At 41.6% G+C, this 24,988-nt stretch overlaps 1 protein-coding gene across 3 annotated transcripts in view; it reads right to left on the bottom strand.

Moving 5' to 3' along the window:
* drd3 (dopamine receptor D3) overlaps positions 1-24,988 on the bottom strand; it is a 42,025-nt gene that overhangs the window by 12,472 nt on the left and 4,565 nt on the right. For all 3 annotated transcript variants that reach the window (XM_049565892.1, XM_049565894.1, XM_049565893.1), the window contains 4 exons: positions 23,523-23,852; positions 13,383-13,495; positions 9,261-9,397; positions 2,107-2,300 (listed from right to left, as the gene is read on the bottom strand). In XM_049565892.1, coding sequence (XP_049421849.1) covers positions 2,107-2,300; positions 9,261-9,397; positions 13,383-13,495; positions 23,523-23,810 — 732 coding nt within the window. In that variant the 5' untranslated portion in view covers positions 23,811-23,852. The remainder of the gene's footprint in view (positions 1-2,106; positions 2,301-9,260; positions 9,398-13,382; positions 13,496-23,522; positions 23,853-24,988) is intronic.

Here is a 24,988-nt window from a genome sequence, read left to right as displayed (position 1 = left end):
ATTAGAGACATCTCGCCTGAAGCATTTTACCTGCAAATGACATACAGAAATTCATGCAAATGAGTAAAGAGGCTTTAACTTTGGCAGTTTGACCGAGTGTTTCAGATCAAAGTGTTCTCTTGTGCTGTAATGGAAATGGTTATGAGGCTTTGGGGGAGGTTTTGCCAGCGAGGTCCAACGGAAAAAGGTCTAATATGAAAGTGAACTGTAATTTGCAAGTCATTACGAATGTGGGTGAGTATGAATTAGGGAGACTGCATCCACACGAGGAATACAAAGCTGTGGTCAGGAGGAAATGTTGCATCTACAAAAAATCAGGGACCGGTTGCACAAAACACCTTAGGTTTTCTCCCTAAGTATGTTGCACAGAATCCCTTAAAAGGTTTCCTTAGTTAAGGAAAAACATTAACCCATTTACTGCGGTGATAGACCTTTTACAGTAGTAAAAGTTTCCATGGAGATGGAGTTTGCTTGGACTCACGCCTGTGATGCCTGTTATCATCTCACAAAGTTGGCTTATAGTTGGTGAAAAAATGGCAGAAGAAAAGAAGACAGGAAAACCATATTGGTCAGGGGAGGAAAAGATTCTGGAGGAATACACAAACTACAAAGTAAATTTTATCCCCAAATACCAGAAAACAATTGTAGGAAAAACTGCAAAGAAAATTAATTCAGTCAAATCTGTCATGTAAAATCAAAAGTGTATTCACTGGGTTTTCCTGGTTGCAGAATACTCTCCTCGGTCATGTTGCAATTAAGATAGAGCTGGAGGTACCTGTAGTTGTTTTTTTTTGTTTACCATGCTTTGGTTGCTAAGGTCTTGTGTGCAACGGTCTGGGGGTTCCTTAGGTATAAGCTCAAGACAAGGAGTTCAGTGAACATCTTTAAGGAGAAAACTTAAAGGTGTTTATTGCAACTGATTTTTTTTTTTTTTTTTTTGAGGAAACCTCAACTAGGACTTTAATGAAAATCTTAACCTAATGTGTTTTGTGCAACCGACCCCAAATTATTAGGAGCTTAAAAAAAGAAAACAAAATAAAAGAAGCATACATAACCAATACTCAACTTGGTTATAGGGATTTGGAAGCTTATTGTCTCGTCGTCTCTCACTATAGAGAGGCAATGAGAACATAATTTTTGACTTAATACAATCAGATCCAAAGGGTTTTATGACGGTGGATAATGGTATTTTTCCTCTGTGCAATAATTCAGGTAGACACCATTTATAAAGGGCTTATATGTTCAGTTCAATTCCATTTTATTTACAAAGCCCAATATCACAAATAATAATTTGCCTCAGAGGGCTTTATGGCATATGGCATCCATTTGTTTGTTGTAACTAATGACTTATTAATGATATTAAATCCTTTATTAATGCTTTATAGATCAGTTACAAGATAGATCAGGACTCTGGTTGCAGGATCGAGCCGAGACAAGACGAAGACTATTTCTCAGGAGCTGAATTTTGAAAGTACAAGAAAGTGGTCATATTCTCACATTGACATTACACTGACTCAGGTATGTCTAGCAGAAATAGACTGGGAGAAGAAGAGATTTTGAGATTGAATCGTCCTTTCCTCTGGGAAGTACCTCTTATCTGCTACAACAACAGGCATAGACCAGTTTGTGTAAGGCTTGTGGAGCAAGTTAGAAGATATCAGCACTTGTATGATCCCTCTTCTTAACATTATTCAAAAGAAAAGTAAGTCACTGTTCCTGGAAGGAGATCGATAAAGAGCTGGAGAGTGATGTCGGAGAGTGGACCTGAAAATGGAGGCTTCTGAGAGAAAAATTCCAAAACATGAAGAAGAAGTTGGCAAAAAGCAGCAGGAGTACAGGGGGGAGAGGATACCAGCCTTCTATATCATGTTGTCCTGGCTCCTCCTTTTTATCCAGCACAGAGAGACAAAGAGCAACAGTGGAGGTAAGCTGTCAAAACCTCAATAGCAAGTCCCAAGATGCATGTGTGAAATAACTTATACAATCCATCATGCCTGGCACATGTGAGAGGCGCACACACCAGCCCGCACAGGCTGCATAGGCACACAGCCACAGAGGTATAAAAAGTGATGCCATAATTCATAACAAAGGAAATTATGGTCTCACCACAGATGGTGGAGTTGAGCCCGGCTGCACCTTTCCACTGGCCTGGCCGAAGGTGATCCTCTTCCGCCTCATCCTGAGGAAGACGTAGATGCGGATGTAGACCAGCAGAGTGACAACAAACGGCAGGTAGAAGGACACCACCGAGGAGTAGATCACAAAGTCGGGGTTGGAGATGGAGCAGACCATGGGGTCATCTGAGTCAAAAACAAAATAGCATTATGCAAAACAGCCTCAAAATCCCGGAATAATAAAGACACAGCAGGCTGACATTTGACCTGAGCTGCTGCTCTCCATCTTGAAAATGACCGCGATGGCTTGTCCTCTTTCATATTCTGCATGCATTTTTAATTGTACAGCATTGACTCTGGGGTGGAGGTGTGACTGATGTGACAATAATTGCTCCATTAATTCAGAATAGGAGCCCATTTGGCACAATAATAATAGCCTATAGATCAATTAGTCAATCAAAATACCAGAGTTGAATATCTATCAAGTGGGCTAATGGGGCTGTAAATTCAAATTGAAGAAAAAAAAAAAAAAAAAAAAAAAAAAAGACACAGGCTGTGACCACAGCTGTGAAATGCATATTGCATGTCAGAGGCATGAACAAACTGACATGATGTGCCTCTCTGGACGTTCCCTTGGATCAATATCACATACCTCGATACACATAGAGATGCAAACAAGGGCAGACAGATACAATCTATTTCTAGCCACACTCCAAAACCCTCTTCAGTTTCAAGATTCATATTATTTCATTTGCCACTTGTACAGTATTTGTGTAGCTGCTCTTTTTCAATCCTTTCCTTTTTGAAGGGCAATGAAGGACCCCAGACCTCATGTGAACTCCCAGTGCCTCCTTCCAATGCTGATGCCTGGTTGCGTACTGACAAAAAAGTGGGATTCCTGCAATCAGCAGCCTTTGTTTTGCACTGATTGTAAATGGACTAAACTAAATGCCCGTATCTGTGTGAGTAGCTTTACATTGTGTCTGACTAATGCTCTTAATTGTGTATGTGCAGTCACGCATCGGTGCTGCTGGCTATTGAAATTAAAATAGCTACTGGTGATGGCTCTCACATTTCTCTGTCCCTTGTGTTGCTTGGTGGTTCATGAGGATGTCACCATCACTCCTCATGCAGTAACTCCATCTAACCACAATTCAGTGCAAATATACTACATAAACATAAACATATTAAATGACTATATTATATATACTATTGTAAATATAAAGATACACAAAACATTAATTGTGGTGCACTTATCATCACAGATAAATTATATCCTGTAACAGCCTAAGAGGACCTGAGCGTCCTATAGGTGGCGTATCCACGTATAGGTCACATAAGCTGCTGCCTAGGGTTGCACCTAGAGAGAAGACACCAAAAGCCCCGTTTCCACTGAGCAGTACAGTACGGTACGGTTCAGTTCGGTACGCCTTTTTTTTTGTTTCCACTGTGAAAAGTTGTGGATGGTACCAACGGAACCATTCCGTACTGTCCCCATGTTTAGGTCCCCCCTCTGTTGGGGTACCTAGCACACAGATCTGGTACTAAAAGGTGGAGCTGTGAACACTGTGGTCTGTTGATTGGTCAATAGAGGACGGTCACTCTGCTCAGGGCTGAGTTGTGGCTGGTTTTGTAACCACTGTTCGTACTGTGAACAGTGGTTAACAGTAGTTTTACATTTGTAAACTGTAACTATAAAATGAAATGATGATTTGCCTCCTTTAGCAGCAGCTGTAGACTGAGAAAAAAAAAAACTCAATTCACTGGGTCAACTGCCAGCAGCTTTTAAGGTGGAACGTTTACTTGTAATGTTACTCAATGCAAGAGCTGACCATTACTTTAGTTTTTATATGACATACACTTTTAGTAAAGAGTGGATCTGCGGAGCATCGTTCCTGTGGGCTCTGGCTGACTGTGCTTGCCTGAGAAGGACTAAATGCACAAACTCGTTATTTTTAAAATATCCCATGGAGAGAGACTCACTGTGTGCAGGCTGTTCTATTTTGTCCTGAAAATGTTGGTGTGCCATTTCATTCTGTGGACAATAAACAAGGTGCAGACGTTCTGTCTATGAGGAAAAACAGTGAGTGCTGGATGGAGCAGTGAGTGACAACAACCCCACCCATGTGTAACGGTACTGTCTGTGGGGTCTAGGTACCATGTCTGAAGGGTTTCTTTTGGTTCCAGAGGTACCATACTGAAATTGTTTGGTAGAAATGGGGCTAAAATCCCCTCAATTTCTTTGAAAAATAACCCAAACAATCAAAACAAAGTGAAAAAGGATTCAAAGGTCTAACGCTAACAGTTGGTATCGGTATCACCTATAGTCCTGGCAATGCAGTTCACCTTAATGTGTTCATCTGTGAGTGATCATCACAATCAGGACATGCTCAAGCATTGAGAAAATGAAAAGGTAAAAGCCCTACGAAGAGCAGCAAACACACTATATCCTTTAATTATTCATTTATTAGTATTGTTTGTTAGCTGAGCTGTTTATTTGTGTTGATTTCTGGTATGGCTCAAGCTCCAAAAGACCTGGAGCCAGTTGCACAAAACACCTTTAGCTGAGATTTTCCTGATGAAGTCCTAATGATGTTTTCCTCAAAAAATGGATACAAAAACCACCTCAAGTCTTCTCCTTGTTTCCTAAAAATGTTCACTTATAAGTATGTATGGTTTTCTCCTTGTCTTGGTCTTATACTTAAGGAATCCCTGGACTGTTGCACAAAAGACCTTAGCAATCGAAGCATGGTAAAAAAAAAAGAAATAACAAACAAACAAAAAAACTTAAGGTACCTTTGATTAACTGCAACATGACTGAGTTTATGATGATAAATGAAAAAACTAACACACCCCAAGAACAGTGGGCCTCATTCACAAACAGTGTGTACGCACAAATCTGTGCTTAAACTGTGCGTACGATCGTTTGAAACACAAATCCAGGATTCATCAATATTTTCTTACCAGAATTTGTTCTTACTCTGCGAACAAATTTAGAACTGCCTCAGACCATGCGTACGCACAAATGAGGAAGGCAGAACTGACTTAGAAAATGCAAACATACCTTTTAAGTACATGCAGAGTCTATAAAACCACATGAAAAAGAGATTTAATTAACATTTTTTAAAATAATTAATTTACTAATATATTGGCCAAATGGATTAAATTACTATGAAATTGACACACGTTCACCCTCATCATTGTGACAATTAAAATATTAACAATAACATAAACAGAAAAACTATCACTCCATCAGCGTGCAGGTGATCTGTAATGCCGACTGCCATATCCTTAAGGCTGTGGCCCACTGGCCAGGAGGCACCCACGACTCATTTATTTTGCAAAACAGTACAGTGGGAATGTGTGTGGAGGCAGGGGCTGTGAGAAGTGGATGGCTTGTTGGTGAGCATCTTTTGTTCTAGTCTTTTATTTCAATTGTTTTAAGTTAGTATTTTCAGTAAGTCTCTATTCCATTAATGTTAAAATGTTATATTGTTTGGGTGACCGGGCATATGGCCTTAAAACATGGCTGATGACACCATACGCAAACCCTGAAACCCCTCAAGAGGTGCGCTATAATAACATACATGCCCACACACGCGCCGTAGAGCGCACTTTTGGCGTGCTTAAGGGCAGTTGGATGTGTTTGGATTAGATACGGCCAGTGGCAAACTACTTTATACTCCTGAGAAGGTGTGCAAGATCATCCTGGCATGCTGTGTCCTCCACAATCTTACAATGACTCATGGCATTCCTGTAAGACCTGGCACCATCGCTTCTAACAAACTGTGAATTTTACTACTTCTCTCCTCACGTAACTGCTTCCTTCATTCATGAATCAACTCTAGGCAAGCGGTTTCCTTATATGGAGAAATGGGGGCGTGGTAGTATGCTGATTGCAGATCGTAGACACGCACCTGTCAATTTAGAGGCCGTTTACACGTTGCCGGCTATTTTCATAAACTGACATTTCACGGTCTCCGTTTTCAAAAAGATCTTCGTTTACACTTACCCGTGTATATGTACACAAGAGCACGCCAAACCTGTAGGTGGCAGTGTAACGAGAAGCTCAAGCCTTCCATGTATCCATTGTCACCATAGCAACATAGGTCGCACTTTTGACACAGGCGCAAGTTACGGCGCATACTGTGACGTCGGCTGCCTATAACTCCGTTTATCCCCGTTTATCTCAGTTTACATGCAAACGCGCAACCGGAGTTTTCCAAAATCTCCACTCTGGCCAGAGTTTTTAGAAAGACTCGTTTTCAGAGGAGAAATCTCCGTTTGCGTGTAAACGAAGAGCACAAACGAAGGAAGATGTCTTCATTTATCAAAATCACCGTGTACGTGTAAACGGCCTCTTAGAATGGTTCTGATTTACTAACATACACACGGAGAACAAAATTGGCCGGTACGCACGTGTCATGAATCCGACGGTGATTTTGTGCAAGTACTTATTTTTTGCGGAGAGTAAGAACATTTCTGCGCAGATATTAGTGAATGAGGCCCAGTGTGAGGACCAGATGGATACGTTTTTGATTTTACACTATAGAACTGACTGAATTCATTTTCGTTGCAATGTTTCCTACGATCATTTTCTGTTGTCTCATATTTTGGGGATCAAAAGTTTGTGCTTTTCATTATTGCATCCCTCCAGAAGTGTAATATTTTCCTCCTCTGACCAGTATGGTTTTCTTGTCTTCTGTTCTTCTGCCATTTTTTCCACTATCTATAATCCAGTTTTGTGAGATGATAACAGGCATCACAACTGTGAGTTCAAGCAAACAGATAATCTCCAAGGAAACTTTTACCGCTGTGAAATCTCTGTCAATGCAGTAAACGAGTTAACATTTTTCCTTAAATAAGGAAACCTTTTCAGGGATTTTGCATCTGTTAAGTCCCTAAACTAAGGAGGAATTAAGTGTCACACTTAACTGTGTAACTGGTCCCTGGATTCTACATTTCTTATAGAGAAACTCAATGATGTCTTTTGTTATTCAGCATTAATGCAATGTTGAAAAAAAAAAGCCTCCTGTTATTGCACATCGAGAACGATCACACATTATTTAAAGATGGTTACCTTCACTTGTAACCTTGTGGTCAATGATAAATTTGCTCTTTTTGTTAACAAGTGAAACCACATCCAAATAAATGGTGCTCTAGTCTTAGGGGGTATCTGTTCTTTTACACCTTCATACCTTCCTGACATTTCATCAGAGTATACAGTATGGGGTGTTAATCATGTTAAAAAAAGGAAAAAAAAGGTAAAGCTTCTGGTGATAGAAGTCATAGTAGCATGTATGTCATTTTCTTGCCTACAGTGCTATGTGTCTAATATGCAGTTAGCCTACTTAGACAAGTCTTGCTGGGCTTAAATTCACATGGCCCATAGAATAATGAATAGATAGGAAATAAATGCCCTCCCTGCTGGAGGACCTAGTGGCACTCGTTACACTGATACACAATGCACTGAGCAGAGATGTTGAATGGCTAATAAACTGCTTTTGTGGTTGAAAGTCTCAAGACAAGGTTAAATGGCAATACTCCCAAACAGGGGAAGAGGCATTTTTCCTCTCTAACTAGTCCTGTAACATTAACCCCACCACATATAGTCAACATCTTTCTCAGCTCAGCTGCCTGTTCCACCAGTAAACCCAGTTCAGACCAAAGATTCGTGACAAGACAAAACTATTTCAGGATGTTGCAGAGAAAAGTTGCAGCTGTGTTAACTGGCCTGTCTCAGCTCTAGTCAAGGTGGCTAATTGTGTCACTGAGAGTTAAGCCAGTCTCAGCTGGGTGCCTGGGATGTGAACTGTACCATTGCAAGACATTGCAAGGCCATTTAGTTGCAAATGGGTGCACATAGTTGCATGTCATTGCAAGGGGAATCTTTGGTCTGAAGGCTGCTTTAATCTGTCTCATTTACATCCCTGTGGTTGTTGACACGTATGTCAGTCTCCGCCCTCATGGTGTGTCACTGTCGGACGGTTCTTTGCTGCTGCTGGCTGTACATGCACACATCACATACACGTACCCATTGACTGATTAGTCGGCGCTGGTTATTTAAATAATTGTGGCATTTTTATTTTGAATACCGTCTGAAGCTCAAGTTGTTTTGTTTGTGTTTTCACTGTTTCATCACTACCAGAAATGCAACTGTAGCAAGTATCTCACTATCAATACCGTTCTTCATATTCGCATAAGCTACAAATGATATTCAGCTACGAACTAAACCTGAAAAGCTGGAAATTAGAACAGAAGAACAGAGTGTTGTTGCTATTGAGACTATCCACCATCTCGTCTCATCTTGCCTCGTCGTGTTGGTGTAAACTGCCAGGTTTTCAGAACGATGCAGCTCGGGGCACTGCAAGTTTCAGCTCATCTTGTTGCGAATCTTTGGTCTGTACTGAGCAGTAAAGACTGACCTCTGGTGGTGCGTGCTGTGCACTACAATACATTGCCTCAATACAGCACCTCCATATCAGTTTAACAGAAAGAGAAGCATTTAAGATAGTATTGAAAATAATACACTCTTTCTAAATACCCCAGTGTATTACATGTATTACATCTTTAAACCTCTTAATATAATTGTGGTTCTTATTTAGATGTAACTACCACCAATTTTACCTCTACCATGGGTTTGTGGACAAAGTACAACTCCAAAGCAAACAGTTGTTACCATTTAGCTGCTCCCAATTAGAGCTTTAATGAAATGACATGAATATTATTAATCAGCCATGCCTTTCAAACTGAACATGCTCCAGTTTGTAACACAGGCTCTCTGTTAAAAATCTGAAGTCTCTCAACCATTATCAACAGTGGAAATTTTCTCAGGCTTCCCAAAGCTTAAGACAGAATCACAGAAAATATTATACAACATTTTCACAGGCTAAGCAGCACAGTCCGTGACCAGCAAATTGACTCTGACATGCTAAATAGATGGAGTGCACCTTTGATTCCCATTCTAGATCACATTTCATGTCCCAGCAGTGACCCTAAACTGCATGTAAAATGAATTCTGACCCTGAATTTTATATCAACACAGTCACTCCGTGCCTTGCATTCTACTTCGCATCCTGCATAACTTGACTCTTCGCTACAGTGCATCCTGACAAGACTATGGAGTCATAGTGTTATTGACCTGACCTGTGGTGTTGAAACCAAACAGCAGCGGACAGGAGACGGTGAAAGCCAGGACCCACACAGTGACAATCATCACAAAAACTCTCTTCCTGGAGCGATGGGTGGTGTTGTACAAGACAGGCATCACCACTGCTGTGTACCTGTAGAAACGCACAAGTTAGAGTCTGTCCTGCTTTAACAATGTGCATACAGGGGACACATGGTGACATATGAATGAAGACAAAAGTGCTGATATAGGAAAATAATTAGAGTGAGAAAAAGAGGGCCTCTGAAAAGAACTGGGCTTCAGGGATGCCAAGAAATGCACTGCTGAGAGAAAGTGGATATAAAGACCAACAATGGAGCAGCAAACCAGGCATTTCTATCTAAAAACAAGTTGGGCATTCAGCAATACACCAAGTGGAGCTTTGATTTAAGTTAATCAGCACACTATACGCCAAGAGTGTATAATGAGTCCGGGAAAACTAGGCTCAGAAGGAGCAGCAATTATGCTGGACCCCGACCCAAAATGGATGTGATGTTATGTTGTTTAGAGCCAGATAACTGCCATGATTGTTTATCCTCATCAGACTAATTACACTGGGTTCTTCTCTGGGCATAATGCAGGGCTAAACCCGGAGCACAGACGTTCACTAAAAATACTCTCCCCCCCTGCCACGCTGCTGTCTGGTTAAATAAAAGGAGAGAGGGAAAAGTGGAGTAGGTAAAAAATGATGTACATGATTTATTGATCAAGTGCTGCTTTCAGTTACACTTTTAGTAGAGGATAAAAACAAGGCTCTTTGGCTCTGAGACGCTTCTTAAAACATGACCTTTGCTGTTTATCAAACACTTCACCTTGAAGTTTGATGCAAGAACTTCCTTCCTGGTGTATTTATGCTGCTTCCGAATAGCCTGGTTTGACTCTTCTTTCAACAAATCTTCCCCGCTATCACAGCAACCACTGCTACGAACTTATAAATAAACATTGCTGTCACAAAGGTAATGCGGGTGTGTTGAACACTATCAGTGACACAGAATGCCCCTGGTGCTTCGCTTTAATTTAGCACCTCACAGAGCGTATGATGCCGTGGTGTTGACGCGTCTAATAATCAATCACAGGGAACCACAGGGAACTTCATCTCTCAGAAGCAAATTATTCATTCGCACAAACATATGTACCGGCAAGCGTGTAACCATGTAAAATTAAAGGTGGTGTAAGGGGGTTTGGCACGCTTTATTGTACATGATCACAGCCTGATTAACCTGTTAGGGGTCCCTGGGGCATCTGCACCGTGTATGTACCATGTGGCCTCTAAGTTCTAATTAAGACCCTATTCTGGCTGCTGGTTTTTATTTAGTGTATTAATTAACTTGTGGTAATTCAAACCTGCACTAACCATGACTGTACAAAAGAAGTGGACGTAGCCCCTGTGACATCACCCATTTGTTTGTGGACTACCATTTTGAAGCCTCTAGTTTTGGCTGTCGCTCTATCTTTGGAGCCAGAGGTGATTGTATTTGGATAGGAGGGTGGAGCTGTGGAAGAGCGAGGGGTGAATCTGACTGAGAACCCAAGGACACTGCTGTGGTAATGACTCGTCAATCAAAAGGTAGCCATGCCCTGAACCAGTGGTTCCCAACTGGTGGGTTGCGGTCCAAAAGTGGGTCACTGGTCCATTCCGAATGGACCGCAAGTGACTCGCGAACATGTCAAGTTTGTAAAAAAACACACCTTATTTTGAAGTACAGTGAATTTCAGACACAAGCTTTTATTTTGAAGTGCCGTTTCCTGTGGTGGAGTGAGTAAATAACGGACAGATACTTGACAGAGACAGCAAACTGGCTCGAGGACATGGCCAAATGTATGTATGACGCTTGAACTAATGATGAAAGTGTAATCTGGACCCCTGTGCTGGACCAGTTGGGAACCACTGCCCTAAACCATACCCTGCTTTACTCTAAAAGGAACCATAATTTAAAGAATGAAAAATATGCTATGTTGAAAAAGGCATGAAACTAGAGATTGAGACCATAAACTCAAATGTTTAATGAGGTAATTAAGCAGACAAATTTTCTCACAGGCTTCTATACTGTCAGATTTCTTTTGCAGTCCGTGGAGTCGCCCCCTGCAGGCCATTAGGAAGAATGCCAATTTAAGGCACTTATCCTTAAAATTTCAGACCCCGAGATCACTCATTGCAAATTTGTCTCGTGGAAATAACATTTATATACAACTAATTAAAAATGGCAAATACGTTTTGAGGGAAATGTAGTGCCAAGCACATTATGTTTTCTACAGCACAGTGACACAGTGCACACTAGACGCATCAGGGAGTGCAGCTTGCTCTGCCAAACCTGTTGTTCATGATACAACACACAACTGAGTGTGAAAGGTTGGCTGTCATTATGTGTCACCTATGGGGTACACCCCGTCCAGGGTGTGATGGATGAATTACGATGTATTAAATATAATTTTTTAACAGGAGAATTCCTGGTTTAATAAGGCTTGGGCCCCAAACTGTTGCTGTAGTTCAGGCTCGGGATGGGCTTGGAAAGAAACTGTGAAGATTCAGTTAAGGTTGGGCCTAATTTTTTTTGGGCCAGATCAGAGCTCTAAACCAAAGTGCTTTTGTTGCTTAACCCCAAGACAAGAGTCTGAACATGAGCTCTGGTGTCATGGTCGTGAAGGTTGCATGTCCACCATGCTCTCCATCAACCTCCACCTTCTGTGGGCTACGTAGTACATGAACGTAGAGTTTCATTATCTGACAGAAACATGTATAATCATGATCCACAACAATGCAATTAAGAAAGCAGTTTAGCAACATACAAATGAAATTTTTAAAAGACAGGGTTGCCTCTTGGCGATAACTGATTTAGCAGCAGAAACAAGTGAGCACAACATTTAGCATCACCATCTGGGCTGATACGGCAAAGTCATTAATTTGGAGTCGTCCAATACTCAGTCTCTTTTAGCTCTGTTTTTGGTCTCTACCACCTCCTGAGGGAAATATCTGTCACTCTAGCTTTTCAATCTTCCACTTTGTGCAACAGCTGTCTGTCATTTGGTGCTGAGCAGGTCGTGTACAGCAAGGTTTTAGTGCTTTTTTATACTGAAAACAGCTGCCTGCTGCGGCTGAAAACAACACTGTGAGAGCGATCTCTGTAAAGCTGAGTGGAGTCATGTGATAATCATCTGTAGGTTCAACACTACGAGTGACCCCCTTTCACATGTTGTCACAATGTTTTCACGTTGTCATTTGATAGATTATTATTATATACGCACCATGGGAGCACAAACTGGAATGATAGATGTTAAAACTAGATTCTGATCAGATAATAATGCAGGATCATGTTACTTGTTACTGTAGGTAAGAGGTGCAAATTTTATTACAAATTTGTGTGGTGAACTTGGGACTTTTGGGTTTCCTGATAGCTGTTGCCCAGTTAGAGATGCTTTTGTCCTGACAACACTATCTGACTGTATGAAAGCACCCATCGGAAAGTCTTACTAACTGCACAAATACATCCTCATGACACCTCTCGCCCCTATGTAGTACTTTATACAGTCTATGTAGTTGAACTCTTGATGCCTGTAGGTTGTAAGTTCAAAGGCTGCAGAGCTGATTAAATATTAAGAGACACCAGAAATAAAAGGAAATAAATAATTTAAATACAAGATGCACATCTACAGTAAAGGTTCAGACTGATGCACGGCACAGTTCCTCCTTTGTTAATGCAAACAAATGCACAGCAATTAGACGCGAACAGACCCGAGTCTGAACCTGGAGCATCAAATCAAAACCACACAGAGCACAAAATCTCCTGATTTCTGTCTCCTCCTCGCTGTCTCTCATTCTCACTGGCACACACTGATATACGCACTGACGCACAGCTATCAAGAGGATATGAAGAGGACAGGAGAATATTGTTTTTCTCCATTAAGTTTTTAAATATCTCTGAGGTGAGGTGAAGAAAGAAACGAGACCTGGAAATCTCATATGCCTCTCATATGGATGACATTTATACAGGAGGTGTCACGGCAAATATTTGTAGTCATACACAGTAACTGCATCAAGAAGAAAGACACACACACACACACACACACACACACACACACACACACACACACTGCACACTCACCTGTCAATGCTGATAGCACACAGGTTGAGGATACTGGCGGTGCACATCATCACATCTAGCGTGACAAAGATGTTACAGTAGAGCCGGCTGAAAAGCCAGGCACCGCCGACCACCTGCACAGGACAGACAGGCAGATTATCAACGCACACGTTTCTCTTCCCCTTCCTCACCGTGAAGTGTTACGCACCTATTGAGCGCACACATGAATGCACACACTTGCACATGTGACAGAAAAACAAGGAAGAAGGAACACATGAAGACAGTTTGACCCCTGTTATAAGAAGGGATGCAGAAAAATAAGCTGCCAAAAATAAAAACATATTCACCCTGATATATTTAATTAAAGCAAATATGCTAATAGGGAAATTAATTAGGCTAATTTATGCATGAATTAAATATGTTTATGTCACTTATTCTCAGATAACGCAAGCTGCATATGTGTAGGTATTCTGCGATAATAGCACCATGACGGATAACACACACAATGTTGATAAATCTAATTATCCTCAAGGAAATTTCCAATTTTCAAAGGACATTGACCCCGAGCTACACCGATGACACCCCAAACACCACCCTCCCCCCACCCCTCCACAACAGGCTTTCACTCAGGCTCCATAATGCCAGGTAATAACTGTCTGACAATGATGAATGAGATCCAAGCTCCATCGCCTGCCTGCTGAATCTCTTACATCCAAGATGGGAATATACGCCTACCTACACAGAGAGGCGGCACACACATGGGAATGTACACACACACACACATGTATGAAGATGTAAATAGAGAGTGATCTCTCTCGCGGGGACCAAAGTCATCACATATACACAGATACATGTTTATACACACCAGTGTAAAAACATTCACTGCTAACGTTTATTCCCAAACTTGACACAACACATTTCCCGATCTTATAATTCTCATTGCATTTTAAAGGAGCATTCCCAAAATTTTACACATTAAAATCTGTTAACTTGGCATATGATTCAGCCTCGTTTGCTGCTTTGTACGTTTCTACAAACCACGGATATGTTACAATTGTATGTTTCATATGTATCACATCAACGTTTCTAAAGTGATGATATATATTGCCACGAAAAGTTGCACTATTTCGAGACATTGCTGTGTTTCCAGCAGCTTTTTAGCCACCAAACTTTTTTTTTTGTGACCCGTTGCTGTATTTCCACCACAAGTTGTTTTTTTAATGGGACATCGCTGCATTTCCTGCTGGGATAGTGCCACAAAAAGCAGTTGTGTTTTTTTACTGAGACATCGCTGCGTTTTCGGCAGCTTTTTAGCAACAAAATGGGGTTTGTTTTTTTGATGATGTTGATGTGTTTCCATCAGTAGCAACCCCTGCGTTGCATGTTTGTTTTTTACCAAGACATTGCCCAAAAGGTTGTTTTCAGGGACACATTGCTGCATTTCCAGCAGCAACTGTAGCACCAAAAACTGTTTTTTTTTTAAGCCACAGTGTGATCTTTTCCTAACCATTTGTGCCAAACTATAACCACGTGTTAACCACAGTGTTATTGAAACTTTCCACTACACAATAACATACAAATTTGGACGTGGTTTGCAGACACATGGCAACATTTATTCAGGCGACTGGGTTGAATATTTAGTTGCACAGCCTGTAAAAACAGTTGCATAACGTCTTCCACCAACTGGGGACACTGAGTTTGAAAGATAAGTTAAGTAGGCAAGGAGAGTGCAATCAAATGTACTATTCAAAGGCATTATGGGGAAAGTAGGAATGAGCATTTTTGGAGCTCCATACGATTCCAGAGCAGGTTAATGAGTATATAGTGTTTTCACATGGGAGAAGTGACAAAAGCACACAAACCAAATAAAGTAGCATACTAAGAAATGCTTGATTTATGAGTGTGTCATTGATGCACACTGTTGATTTGCAATGCACTGCACAAAGGAAATGGAGAAGCTGCTCACTGCTGCAAAAACTGAAATAAATTGCTGATGGGACAGAAAGATCTTAGAAACAAAAAAACTACAAAATGGAGTTTTTAACTGCAAAAACAGAATTCTATGACATTTAGTATGGTATGTACCGAGTTTGTAGTATGGCGTTATGGCACAGCACAGAGAAAATGTCCTCTGTGTCTCCTCTTTTATCTCTGTGAGGACATTTGGTCTTCTCAAGCACAGAAATAACACCAATACAAGCAATTTATGCACCGCATGTACACAGTACTTGTTTGTATTCACTCACCCCCCTCACACAAAAAGACTGAAGCACACATGTGGGCACATATTGAACATTGTGTGCACAGTGTGGGAAAATGACGGTGACTCAGTGGGGCTCCGCAGACACCTCGCGTCGATTGTGTTTGAACGTATGTGATCTGTACTTTCACAGCAATCAGTTGTGCTAAATGTCTCCGTAAAAGGACACAGCAGGAGGGGCAATTATTGAGACACTGGGACGGGAGATGGAGTATCTGTTAGAGGAATCTGTTTGTGTTTCTATTGTTTTTCATTAAGCACAAATAATAGAATTATCATATCACATTAATGTTACAATAAAATACCCTTTTGGAAGTTATGTGAAACAGGTGCAGATGACAAAACCATTTTTGGAGGAACAAATTGACGAGCCAAGAATAGATCAACAGAGTATACATGCAGGAGTACGTTTGTCTTATTTAATCTTAGGGTTGGGTAATAAATAGATATTGCATCTATATTGTGATGAGACTTGATATTGTCATAGATTTTAGATATTCTCAATCAACCTGTTTTCATTCCCAGGCTGTCAAATACACATGCTTCGTCACGGCCCTGCATCTGACAGTGACGCACAGCTGAAACACACTGTAACACGTGGTTAATGTCGTGAAGTGGTCGCAGATTGGTTTAGGCAACAAAACTTGGTGAGGTTTAGAAAAAAGATTATTTTAGGGGGTTAAAGTAAATATGTTTATTATGCAATGTAATATGAAGTAAGTGCGTCACGTGACTGATGTCATTGTGCAGCAACTGTGTAAATTGAGTAACATTATATGAAAACAGCACTAACTGTCAGTTTCGCAAAGGACTTGAGCTGCCCATCTGTTCTCACTCCCAACTTGTCAAATACCGCCGTTTTTTCGGTGGACCTCAACGTCAGACACCAACATACCCAGGCACCCTTCGCAGCGATATGATACACAACAGGCAGCGGCAGTCTTTGACGCTGCTGGCAACCACTGTAGCATTAAGAGCGAGAAAGTCCATATAGGGCGGGTGGGAGATGAGGACGATGACTCAAACAAAGTCTGCACTTTCACACCGGAGACCACTATTCGTTTCCCATGTGAAACCACAAGTCAGTAGAGTTATTCTTATGAGAATGTGACGTGCTAGTACGTGTAGCATGCTATGCTGTTGACATTTGTTACATGACGTTACATTACCTCAGTAACAACCGTACTTATTTTAAGCTAAACCATGATGGTTTTTCTCTACACCTATAAATATGGTCTTTTGTTACCTTAAACTTGAAAATACTTTACCTACGTTGTAAGTTCAATTTGAAAAAGACTGTATGCATATAATGATCAGAAACTGTACATTTCCTGTGAAAACAGAAGTTCAGTTTAAAAAGGTACAATCATAAATCGACAAGCCGTCCCTGAACATCCAAAATTGATGCAGTGGGGTACCTATCACATCACAGCTGGACGTGTAGGTCCACTGACAAAGCGGTGGTATTTGATGAATTGGGATGAGAATGTGTCACAACTGTCTCCTGGGTGAAAGTCATGTTTTATTTGACCAATCCACCTCATCCTTCTCGCACCACGTCAGTTGCTCTCAGCGTTAAGACTTGCAGTGGATGGCTTTATATTGGAGCTACCTGAAAGCCTTTGTCTCATAAACATGCTACAAAGTGCCTTTGGCGTCGACCCCACACGCTGAGGGGCATGACAAAGCGTTGGTATTGACATCCTTGGAATGAGAATACAAACTGTAATATCGTAAGAGGAGGATAAACTTACCAAACTGTTCTCGCTGTTCGATTGTTTGTCTTTACGCATTTATTCATTATATTCACATTACTAATGATTATTCATCAAAAATCTCATTGTGTAATGAACCCAACAAATTTGTAGCAATATCGATATTGAGGTATTTGCTCAAAAATAGTGTGATATTTAATTTTCTCCACATTGCCAAGCCCTGCTTAATCTCCTGTTTTCTGTCAGATCTCCCTGTATTCCATATAATAACATCCTACTGACAAATCTTGACCTGACAGAGTGGTAACCTCCGCACTACAAATGGAGCTCTTCCCGTAGTCAGGTCATACGTTTGCTGCGGCTGAGCAGCATCGTTTAAGATATACTGAGTAGAGTGAGTCATTGCTGCAAATACAACCACTTCCATCAAGTACAAATCATATATCAACTGTACCATCCAGGGATATGTTGGCTTGCTCAAGGACATATGATTACCCTCTGATGGGTGGGACTGGGGAGTGAGATACTCAGTCACTTTCCCTGCCGAGACACACCTGCAGAAGGAAACCAGCAACCCTCTGGTCACAACAAGTTAATCTCCCATCCTTCAGAGCTCGCAGGGTGATGGTGCTCACAGTGCTGGGAGTTGAAAGTCTTTGTGCTGATGTGTTTTTTTTCTCCAACGTTTTTGACCTTTACATTCCTGCTAAATTAATAAAAATTGCACCTGTGTGTCATACTATCTTTTAATGACTTGTTCCGTACGGGATTGTGAGTTTACCCTTTGAATCTGAAATAAAAGACGTAGCACATGCTCTGACAGCATGACTGCCTGCATGGAACTCATGACTGAATCCCGGCGAGGTTCCTGGCTACCTCAATTTACCTTTCATAAGATGTAATCATCTTTAATTTGTCAGCCTCTGCTCACTGAGCCTGCTAATTTATTTATTTAATTTTTTATGGTTGACCTGCCGGTGGATCTTCTGCTCACTGTGAGAAATTGTGTTTTCTGCTGACAGTGAGCAAACTTCAGGCAGCAGCGGGGTGGCTGCTCGTTAAATATAACTGGACTTCAACCAGATGATTTTTAGACCTCATGTGGGCAAACACCTGCCTTTGAGCAACACACTCTGTACCCCGAACTTCAAGGATGGTATTCTACACACTTTCACAAGCCTGTGCCTGTGTGCTTACACAAACAGGACACTCATTTTCAGTGTGCACAGTATTACTTTGATGAGATGTGGATGCCTGAGTCATGTGCACCCATACAGTTAATGGAGTTACTGAACAGCAATTGACACAAACATGCAAGGGCGGATTATGAGACAGTGGGGCCCTGGGCACAGACATGAACAGGACCCCCCACCTCTCCTACACAGAAGTATAACATGCAGACTTTATAGGTATTTAGCCTATTTTTGTAGTTGTTTTGTCTCTTTGTAGTCATTTTGTGTCTCTTTGTGGTTGTTTTGCCACTTTTCATTGTCTTTGTGAATCATATTGTGTCTCTTTGCAGCTGTATTGCATTTATATGACGTTGTTTTGCATCTCTTCAGTGTTTTTGTAGTTTTTTGGCCTCTTTCCATAGTCATGAGTCTTTCTGTGTCTCTTTGCAAGTATAGCTGGTGCATTTCTCAGTGGTTTAGAATCTCTTCGTAGTTGTTCTGTGTCTCTGTAGTTTTTTGAAATTTTCTTTGTAGGCATTTTGTGTGTCGTGTAGTCGTTTTGCATCTCTTTGTAGTAATGTTGAGTATTTTGTAGTTGTTTTTCCCATTTTTAATAGCCATGAGTCCTTTTGTGTCTGCATTTCCTTTTAGTGGTTTAGAAACAATTTGCAGTTTTACTTTATCTGTTTGTAGTTATTTTGAACTTCCTTGTAACATGTTGGTGAAGATTTTCAGTCATCCAGGTCATGGTAATCCTAAGTGCTATATCATAGGCAATTGGAATTGCTTGTGTTCGCCTCTCATCCAAGAGGCGTCTTCAGTTCTGAACTGAAGATGCCTCTTGGATGAGAGGCTAAACATCTTCAAGAAACTCAAGCAAGTCCAGATGCCTCTGATATAGCACCTATAATCTTCTTTGTAGAAATTTTGTGTGTCTCTGTAGTTGTTTTGCCCCTTTCCATAGCCATTGTGAGTCTGTTTGCAGTCATTTCTTGATCTCTTTTTGGTCTTTTTGAGTGTCTTTGTAGTTGTTTTATGTTTATTTGTGGTCATTCTGAGGCTCTTCCTGGTCGGTATGTGTCAATTTGAGTGCCATTTTGCAGGTGAAGTACAGGGGGGCCCTGACAGTTTTGGCCCCTGGACCTGTGCCCAGTAGGCTCATTCATAAATCCATTTATGGATAAAAGGATGGAGGTTGAGGAAATTAACTATGAGCAGAAAAACTATGAGAAACTAGTGAGTAATTTGTGAGAAACACACGTAGAACAAACTAACAGCAAATACAGAGATTCTGATAAAAATGAAATTCACCATTTTGCAGTTGCCCCAATGTCATCTGAGGCTTGGCCAATTATCCAAAGTAGATGAAGTCATTATTTGTTAATATTCAATACATACTTCAGCAATTATGTATAATCTACATGAACAGTGAAGCACTATCTAAACCAGCTTTTTATCATCATTAGTGTCTTCCTATCACCCACACAGCTGTCACTGCGTAATAAGCTCCAAATGACCCTCATCCTTTTTCTATCTGACTGTAGCTCCTTTTTCTTGTTTCAAAAGTCCACTTTGTCTGCCACGTAACTTTCTGCCCTTTCTCCTCTTTCCTCCTCTCCAGCGTCAGCTCCTCACTCACTGCCAAGAATCTGTATTTCAATCTCTTCCACTTCCTCTCCACTGTCTCACCCTTGTTTCCCTTCAGAACTCCACATCAGTGATTCCCAACAGGGGTGCATGTAGCACAATTGGGAGCAGGATGGGTGAAAAGATTGTGGGGTAGCTCAAGTAATTAAAAATAACAATAATTCATGATTTGATTAAAATAACACGGGTGTGGTGGTTAGCACTCTCGCCTCACAGCAAGAGGGTTGCCGGTTCGATCCCGGGCGTGGGAGCCCTTCTGTGCGGAGTTTGCATGTTCTCCCCGTGTCAGCGTGGGTTCTCTCCGGGCACTCCGGCTTCCTCCCACAGTCCAAAGACATGCAGATTGGGGACTAGGTTAATTGGTGACTCTAAATTGTCCGTAGGTGTGAATGTGAGTGTGAATGGTTGTCTGTCTCTATGTGTCAGCCCTGCGATAGTCTGGCGACCTGTCCAGGGTGTACCCTGCCTCTCGCCCGATGTAGCTGGGATAGGCTCCAGCCCCCCCGCGACCCTCAAGAGGATGAAGCGGTTAGAAGATGAATGAATGAATGAATTAAAATAACACACCCAATAATTGTTTTAGGGAAGAAAATAAACCTCCAATTAGAATGGCAAATTGGTAATTTAGTGAATTTACTGTCACAGTGACCAGTCTCTTATTAATGTGAAATAATTGACCCTTCGCTAAGTCCCGCCCCCAGGCGCAGACTGGCCAATCATAACCAGGGTCCAACAACAACACAGCTGTGCTCCATTGATTCTAATGCTATTGTTTCAGACTTCCTTCATTTTCAGGCTGGTTTTGTGGATTTGGAGCTAAATGTTATGAAAGAAATCAAAATAATTTGCTGAAAGTAACTAATGGATAAATCTTTTTTCTTTGAAGTCATCCAAAATGAATCGTTAATTGGTTAACATTTTTGGCAGAAATGAAGGGATAAACAGGATAAATGGACATAATAAAAGTTAAAAGTTACTTCCAGCTGCCTATTGCAACTGTTTATCCATACTTTTAGCCAGCATAAGCCTTTTTATGTATTTGTTATTATAGTCATTTCTTTTAGCTAACATGAGTCATTGTAACCGTTTATCCACCATTTTAGCTGACAGTTTTCATTGAATAAATGGTGGTTTTTGCTCCTCCAAAGGTCAGTAACTGCAAACATTGACAATCTAATTTTATGAAAAAAAAAAAAAAAAAAAAAAGCCGTTTGAGAAGGGACTTTTTAGCTCCTATTTCAGAGAAGGTCCTCTCTGCACAAGAGGAACCATGAGTGACATAAGTGTACGGTGACTGGTGTCACACAGTCAATGCAGCACTGCTAACCACCATTTCCAATAACCTGTCAGCCATGAAAACAACAGATAACACACACACAACAGCTTGTAATGAAAAAAATGAAAGATAACACGGACAAATGGACTGACAGTAAAGTTCAGGCTTTACTGAGCATATGCGAAGGCGCAATTTTGACTCCTTTTGGTGGTGCGAATGCAAACAGAAAAAAAGGCTCTGAAGGCATGTAGTTCTCTGGGGACCTCCCCGTGAGCACTTCCTCTCAGGGTGTCCACAGATGTGCTGGTCCAAAAATGCCTAATGTCCACTGTTAGGTATTGGGATTGTATGTGTTAGTTAACATCCACTTTGAAATGTATTGAAATGAACTTTAAAGAACTTAGCAGTATAAGGTAAATGTATGTTAAAGTAATCCCCTGTGTGCAATAACCTCAGGCTTCTGTTTCAAACCTTTTTTCTACTTTGGTTGCAAGCTGATGTCAGATCGTGACAGATTTCTTTATAAAGTCATGCTCCAGGCACACCACTGCAAGTGTTTACATTATGCAGCCTACACTGCTACATGTAGCTTCATGCTAACGTCAGGAAAATGTGTAACTTGGTTGACAATGTTGCTGAATTCTCCCAAATTTTGGATCATATTCCTGCCGGAACATGTCCAGTTGTGAAGATTTTGGATTAGAAGCTTTTATTGGTGATTTCCACAGTAAAAACTGAGCTACACTTCGATACAGTCTTTCCCATAGATGTATAATAATAACTAGAAACCGGATCCCCAATTCATTCAAATATTTTTTAATCGGTTTTCTTAGCTCCAGGATAGTTTTATAGTTATAAAACCTCCATGGATCAGAAATTCACAATAAGTCCTGGTTGTTTGTTTGCAGTTTGAGGTGTCCTGTCAACAGATTTACAGACGTCTCTTGTATAATATTGACCTACAGGGAAAACACTTTTTAAGTCACAGGGGTTTTTTTCCGTTGCAATACTGTGAGTGGCCACTGTGAAAATTGCGTGCAAGGCTCAATCGCATTCCTGGGGGGCCTGGTTGTTCCCCCAACTGCAATAATGGTGCAGATACGGGGTCATCCCTATGTTTCCAGGGTTCTATGTTTCCCGGGTTCTATGTTCCCCACTTACACAAAAACAGTTCTATGTTTGAACGGGCAACATAGAACCTTTTTTGTGTAAGCAGGGAACATAGAACCTTTTTTGCAGGGTTAAGTGGGTAACATAGAACCTGGGAAACATAGATATGCTCCTGCAGATACACTGAGATGCAGTGGGCCGAGAAACATGGATCAATTGGAGCACACTGGGCTTTTTCAGGGAGCGCAGTTTCACTCCGAAGTCATCGAAATCCAGCGCTTGGGCAATGCCTTGCAGTGTCAGAGACCAGTGAAAAAAGGCGTCCTTAACGTTGGCATGATAAGCAACAGGTTGCCGTTATAGTATAATTGCACCCGGCGACATCAGGGGGAAAGGCGGCAGGACAAAGATAGAAGCTGAGGTGGCGAAAGTCTGACTGGGCCAGGTGGGAGGGTTGGTAGTTGGGTCCAACAAACAATGACTTTCACCCGAGAGCGCGGCGTTCACGTCCTGTAAGATTCTAAAGCCAAACCCTGATCTTTTTTTTCCCTAAACCTAACCACTTCCGTTTGTTGTTGGGTTAGCATTTATGCATTTATTTTGAAAGAGACTGTATGTAAATGTTACATTTCCTGTGAAAACGGAAGTGTATTTTGAGAGAAAACAATGTATGTAACAGGCAGAACTTGACACGGTCTCCTAGAATGTCAACAACCAACACATCCAAGGTACCTTGCACGTCGTAGGTGGACGTGGAAAGTCAATGACCAAAACGTCAGGTTGGAGTGAGAATGTGTTGTTTCAGGGGGAGGGCTCAAAGGGACAGGCGCACAAACGGTGTTTGAGACTGAGGGGGAATACAAGTGTTCAAACACAAACAGTATGCGAGCTTACTTGAGTAAAGGCTCAAGAACCACTGCTCTAATCAATGCTTCTTTCATACACTGATATTTTGTTAACACAGACACCCTCCTTCCTCACCTCCAGGTAAACAGCCCAGGGCATGACCAGCGAGGCCACCAGCAGGTCCGCCACAGCCAGGCTGACCACCAGGTAGTTGGTGGTCGTCTGGAGTGAACGCTCCCTCAGCACAGCCAGACACACCAGCACGTTTCCAAACACGATGGCAAGAATGAGCAGGGAGTACAGCATGGCATAGTAGTTACGCTCATCCTGCCCCGACGCCTCTGAGCTCTCATTCCTCTCTGAGTCCCATCCAAGACGGTCTGATTCGTTCCAGAGCCGCTCTGCGCTGCTAAACATCGCCATGGAGACGTCCCGGGGACATGGGAGGTGAGGTGTTTGGCAGACCTAACGAAGGAAAAGAGCAGTTTGTTGTTTTAACCATTCATCACATAGCTCCCTCCTCCTCAAAGACAGACTTAACATTTCTCACAACTCATTAGTCAGATGAAAGTGCAGCTTATCAGCCATCAGATGATGGCGGCAGCATTATTCCATGACTCCTAGCGACAGTAGTCAGATGAACTGATAAATAAAACAGCTGAAAAGCATCCCTGTCGTTATGTTCCTTGCTGTTTACACTGGCTTATTTTTCCTGCTGAATGAAAGGTGGAGGCACATATTGATGCCGCCTCAAGCTCCATTGCTCCTGTGCAGACAATCAGCTCCATGAAGACTCAGCAGAAATTCATTCTCTCAACATCAAACTTGATCGACAGTGCATTTATGGTTGTTCCAATCAGCCTCTCAAATGTAGGCCTATCCCCTTCCTTCCTTCCTGCAAATGGCTTGTAATACAGCAAAGTCCAAAGCAGAGATGGTAACTTTAATGAGGGGCTGGCAGTGTGCCTTTGAGCAGTGTCAGTGAGGTTAGCTCATCAGGGAGGGGTAATAAGTCCGTGCTGCCACCCTGAGAGGTCCGGTTGGCTCCGGTCCCGGGCTCGGCTCCTCGCGCTCCATCCTTCCTCTCATTTATTCCCAATCCTCCCTATCTGGCCTGAATCCAGATAACAACACTGTGGTAGTGCTCACACCTGTGTCTACATGTTAAACAAACTGATCCATCTTACTCAGCCCCCCCACCCCCCTACACCCCTCCTCCCCAACTCTCTTCACCTGTGACAGAAATAGGGAGAAAGACACTGAGAAACTAGGATCATTTTTAGATCTGGCTCAAACCCAGGAGGCTTTTAAAGATTTCCCAGTCTATAATTCCACTCAGTGCCTCAGTGGCTCCAGTATCATATGATTCTCCACTAGAAGAAGCAAAGAAAAAAAAAACACCGATACCAATCACCTTGAAGTCTCCTAATGGGAGTTTATTAAAATAAAACACACAAAATCAGGTCTGACAGCTCAAAAGGAATGCAAATCATAAAACCACATCCACACACATATGAATCTTTAATCTGAGGGCATTTATTATGTGATACAAGGCTGCTCCAGTGAATGGTCTGTTTGTATGTTGTAAATTAAGTGCTAAT

This window comes from Epinephelus fuscoguttatus, linkage group LG21, assembly GCF_011397635.1.
Source record: "Epinephelus fuscoguttatus linkage group LG21, E.fuscoguttatus.final_Chr_v1".
NCBI lineage: Eukaryota > Metazoa > Chordata > Actinopteri > Perciformes > Serranidae > Epinephelus > Epinephelus fuscoguttatus.
The sequence above is the reverse complement of the archived record's forward strand: the minus strand, read 5'-3'. Positions and strand labels throughout refer to the sequence as shown.